Source organism: Clupea harengus, chromosome 12 (genome assembly GCF_900700415.2).
Source record: "Clupea harengus chromosome 12, Ch_v2.0.2, whole genome shotgun sequence".
In the NCBI taxonomy this organism is placed as follows: Eukaryota; Metazoa; Chordata; class Actinopteri; order Clupeiformes; family Clupeidae; genus Clupea; species Clupea harengus.
In genome coordinates, this window is record NC_045163.1 from 21,801,098 (window position 1) to 21,806,097 (window position 5,000).

A 5,000-nucleotide genomic window follows, 5' to 3' on the forward strand; every position below is an offset into this window, starting at 1 on the left:
TACGGTCTATGACATAAATGATGACAGTTGAACACACACACACACTGGTCACTATGAGGGGCCGTGTAGGCCATAATTCAAACTTGCCTCTCATACACACCATTGAAGACATTTTGCCTTTCACAAACACTACTGAAATACACTCACATTCACTACTAAACACCCCTCACGTACACTAGTGAAAATGGAACCTCACACAATGACAACTGAAAACCTCTCATACTCATGAGTGAGAACCTCTCTTATACCACAGTGAACACCTCTCACACATACAACTGAAAATGTAACCTCTCACACATACAACTGAAAATGTAACCTCTCACACATACAACTGAAAATGTAACCTCTCACACGCACAACTGAAAATGTAACCTCTCACACGCACAACTGAAAATGTAACCTCTCACATTCATTACTGAAAATGTAACCTCTCACACGCACAACTGAAAATGTGACCTCTCACACACACAACTGAAAACGTAACCTCTCACATTCGTTACTGAAAATGTAACCGTTCATACACACAACTGAAAATGTAACCTCTCACACACAACTAATTATAGGACAATTTACCAAGCAAGAAAAGACAATTGTATGTATGCTTCATACTTTGTGTGCACAAAAGTTTACTGTACAAAATACAGTAGATGCAAACTGTGATAACAATTTAACTGATCATTTTGTCTTATAATCCCCTAAAATAAGCTATATTGCCAACCTTGGCATTTTTATCACTAATCTTAATGTGCATTTGAATGAAATGTCAATGATTTTGTGTGGATACATTATATATTGTTTTACAATTTTATTTCAGCTATTCAACTGTGTTCTATTAGGCAATCAACTGTTATTATATTACTAAAATTATATATATATATATATATATATATATATATATATATATATATGTATACATATAATAGGCCTACAAATATTATAAGACATTCTTTTATAATATAATAAAACACATTATACTACAGTACCAGTCAAAAGTTGACACAACAAGTGTTTTCTTTACTTTTATTATTTTCTACATTGTAGATTTATACTGAAGACATTTAAACTACAAAAGAACATCTATGGAATTATGTGCTAAACAAAAAAAGTTGTATCTACCATGTACAAAATAATAAAATCAAAGAAAAATCTTCTCAAAAAATGAGAAGGTGTGTCCAAACTTTTGACTGGTACTGTATATAAAAACTTCTGTTTAGTTTGAAAAAAAATACTGCACTCACTACAATTCTGTACATATTTAATTTTCACTGGTCTGTGTGAGAGGTGCAGAGTAGTGATGCGAGTGTATTTCACTAGTGTGTGTGTGAGGATTCTTGCTGAAACGGAAGTCATTTCGATGTAACGGAAGTCATTTCAGTGTAACGGATGTTCATTAAGGCGCGACTAGCTGTCAAATTAAAAGCTATTCATTTCAATGTTGGAGGAGTTGGTAGAAGGGGGGTCCGTGTGCGGCCAACGGATTTTCGTTTTGAAATGAGAAAACCAAATTACCATTTAGAAATAGGAAAACAAAAAGCGGAAAACGACCCATTTTCTGTTTTTTGTTTTGATAATAGAAAACGGAAAACGAAGGGAGGGCGTGCGTCTAGACAGTATTGCCCACACTTTCTGGAGTCAAGGGTCGAAAGAAATATTTTCTAAAAGTAGGCAGCAAAGTCCCTGGTATGCTATGGAGGGGTACATCCACAGCAACACTTTTACCTCGCAATCGATCAACGCAAAATGCTACAGGTTAATGAGGAAGAGGGAGAAGCTAAATCGAGGAGACAATAACATCAGCTAGATAACTGTGTCAGGCAAATGTCACTTTTCCATTTAAATCGATTATGGTTATTACAAGTTTCCTTAGCTAGCTAGTTAGCTTTTGCTAGCATAGCACCTGGATAACCATAACAACAGGAAACACAAAATTAGCGGCAACGTTTAATTTCTCAAACAGCTCACCAATAAAACACAGTCTTCATGGTTCAAAGTGATTACAACCACTTATGTGATGTTAAATGACTTCACATAGCCATTAAACTATCCTAAGAGAAATAATGGGAAACCAACGGAGCAAGAGCTTACTCTGATAACTATCAATGAAATGTGAGCGAATACTGCTATTGCTAACATGTAGTCTCCGCTGTTCGTCGAAAAGCCAAATCTATTTTTGAGGTTCCAAAAATGTTCAAAGCAATGTGAGTTATCTTCTGTTCCATCGTTTGAAGCAAACCGTTGAGCTCCAGCATTGGTCTCCCATTATTAATCACTTGACGTTTCAATTGAAAGTCCTGTTTCCATGCTCTCACACGCCCCCCTCATTGAGGCAGAGGTACTGTTTGCCTCCTCTCTCTGGGCTTTTTCACTGCCGTTTTATGTAAGGTCAGCCATTCCAAATAGGTTCTACACATATGTGAAATACATTCCCTATTCAATGGATAGAGGCATTGCAAAAAAGTCACTGACAAGGCCCCTGCTCAGCACACCACCTCCGCACATTCCTCTCAGAAAAACCCTGTGTCGTTCCAAACTGGGTACATAATGCAGCGGCGATATCACCACAAGACTATAATTAGTTGTGTGTGAGAGGTTACATTTTCAGTTGTGCATGTGAACGGTTACATTTTCAGTAATGAATGTGAGAGGTTACGTTTTCAGTTGTGTGTGTGAGAGGTCACATTTTCAGTTGTGCGTGTGAGAGGTTACATTTTCAGTAATGAATGTGAGAGGTTACATTTTCAGTTGTGCGTGTGAGAGGTTACATTTTCAGTAATGAATGTGAGAGGTTACATTTTCAGTTGTGCGTGTGAGAGGTTACATTTTCAGTTGTGCGTGTGAGAGGTTACATTTTCAGTTGTGCGTGTGAGAGGTTACATTTTCAGTTGTGCGTGTGAGAGGTTACATTTTCAGTTGTGCGTGTGAGAGGTTACATTTTCAGTTGTGCGTGTGAGAGGTTACATTTTCAGTTGTGCGTGTGAGAGGTTACATTTTCAGTTGTATGTGTGAGAGGTTACATTTTCAGTTGTATGTGTGAGAGGTGTTCACTGTGGTATAAGAGAGGTTCTCACTCATGAGTATGAGAGGTTTTCAGTTGTCATTGTGTGAGGTTCCATTTTCACTAGTGTACGTGAGGGGTGTTTAGTAGTGAATGTGAGTGTATTTCAGTAGTGTTTGTGAAAGGCAAAAGGTCTTCAATGGTGTGTATGAGAGTCAAGTTTGAATTATGGCCTACACGGCCCCTCATAGGTCACACACTACATGCAGTCATCAGAAAAGCTTATCAAACACTACTCATTAAAAACAGAAGCTCTTCACACACATACACACACACTCCTGTGTATCTGTACAACAGTGTGAGACTGAGTGCAGTGGTGTTGAACTCCTACTTGCCCGCCAGCATACTCATCCTCTCAGCGTTGCTCACCCACACACACACACACACACACACACACACACACACAGACACACACACACACACACACACTCCTGCGTACCTGTACTGCAATGCGAGTCTGAGTGCGGTGGCGTTGGACTCGTACTTGCCCACCAGCATACTCATCCTCTCGGCGTTGCCCTTGCACTCCTCCAGCGTGATGGTCAGCAGGTCGTTCTGGGACTTCAGGTGCTCGATGCGGCTGCACGCCCACACGCGCATGCAAATAGTACACAAACAAACAAACAAACAAACAAACACACACACAGCATGCAAACAAACTGTTAATATGTTAAGAGGCACAAGTAAACAAGTCGCAGCAACCACACTGTTCACGGATCCTCTGCGTTAGGAATCATTTTATTTCCATTTCAAAAGGGGCAGTTTGTGTGTCTGTCTGTGTGTGTCCAGTTTTTATTCTCAATAAGTAAAGATGCTTCGAGTCCAGGAACGGTGAACACTCCGGCGCTGTTCCCCAACGCAACATTTCTTGCATTTCATTCAAGCTGTCTTGCTAATTGTTGACAGCAAGAACTGAAAACTGCAAACTGCACCTTCGGGATTTTGACTAAGACATGAGAATGATCCTAAAAGTGGCGACTGCACAGTTAAGATGGTCATTCCTCCAGCGCAGTCAGGCCAGCCCTGTCCAACTAACAGCGAACAGCAACACCACAGCTGCTCGTTAGCAGGATGAAGACCTCCAGTCAGTGCACCACAGTCCTGCTGCAGGAGCATCTAAAGCTCCATTTACAGCAACCCAGGGGAATATCAGAGCACTTGTTATGGAGGGCACCACACGGCACTTCCACCACACACACACACACACACACACACACACACACACACACACACACACACTCCTGTCTGCTTAAGTTGGACTAAAGTTCACAGGCGTCAGGAGAGGTGTGTGTGTGTGTGTGTGTGTGTGGGGGGGGGGGGGGGGGGGGAGAAAGAGAGGTAGAGAGAGAGGGAGGAAGAGGAAAACATGACACAGGGGGCTTTTAAAGGAAAGTCACCTGTGTATGTCAAGATTATAAACAGAGTAACGGCTGGGAGAGTAAAGGCTTGCATTCATCATGCTTCTCTCCCACGTGAGCCCACATACACACACACACACTCACACACACACACACACACACACACACACACACACACACACACACACACACACACACACACACACACACACACACACACACACACACACACACACACACACACACACACACTCACTCACACACACACACACACACACACACACACACACACACACACACACACACACACACACACACACACACACACACACACATTTACAGGCTCAATAGGCCCTTTCACAGCAGGAGACCATGGAAAAATACCTGGTGTGAAATTGACTTGACCATGAGACAAAAGTGAGGCAGGAAGGAGAAGGAGAGAGAGGAGATGGAGAGAATGTTAAGCACAGGACAAAGAAAGAGTAGGAGATGGACAGTTTGACAGAGAGATGAAAGAGTGAATGAGTGTCTCTTGTTGACATACTGCAGATATACTGCCTGCAGTAGTCTTGCAAAAACTTTTACTT

At 41.4% G+C, this 5,000-nt stretch overlaps 1 protein-coding gene across 3 annotated transcripts in view; it reads right to left on the minus strand.

Annotated features, from left to right (window-relative positions):
- The window catches only part of mcc (MCC regulator of WNT signaling pathway), a 97,329-nt gene that overhangs the window by 30,526 nt on the left and 61,803 nt on the right, over positions 1–5,000 (minus strand). For 2 of the 3 annotated variants that reach the window (XM_031577901.2, XM_031577903.2), the window contains one exon: positions 3,495–3,635. The exons of the other annotated variant lie outside the window; for it this stretch is intronic. In XM_031577901.2, coding sequence (XP_031433761.1) covers positions 3,495–3,635 — 141 coding nt within the window. The remainder of the gene's footprint in view (positions 1–3,494; positions 3,636–5,000) is intronic. 3 annotated transcript variants of the gene reach the window in all.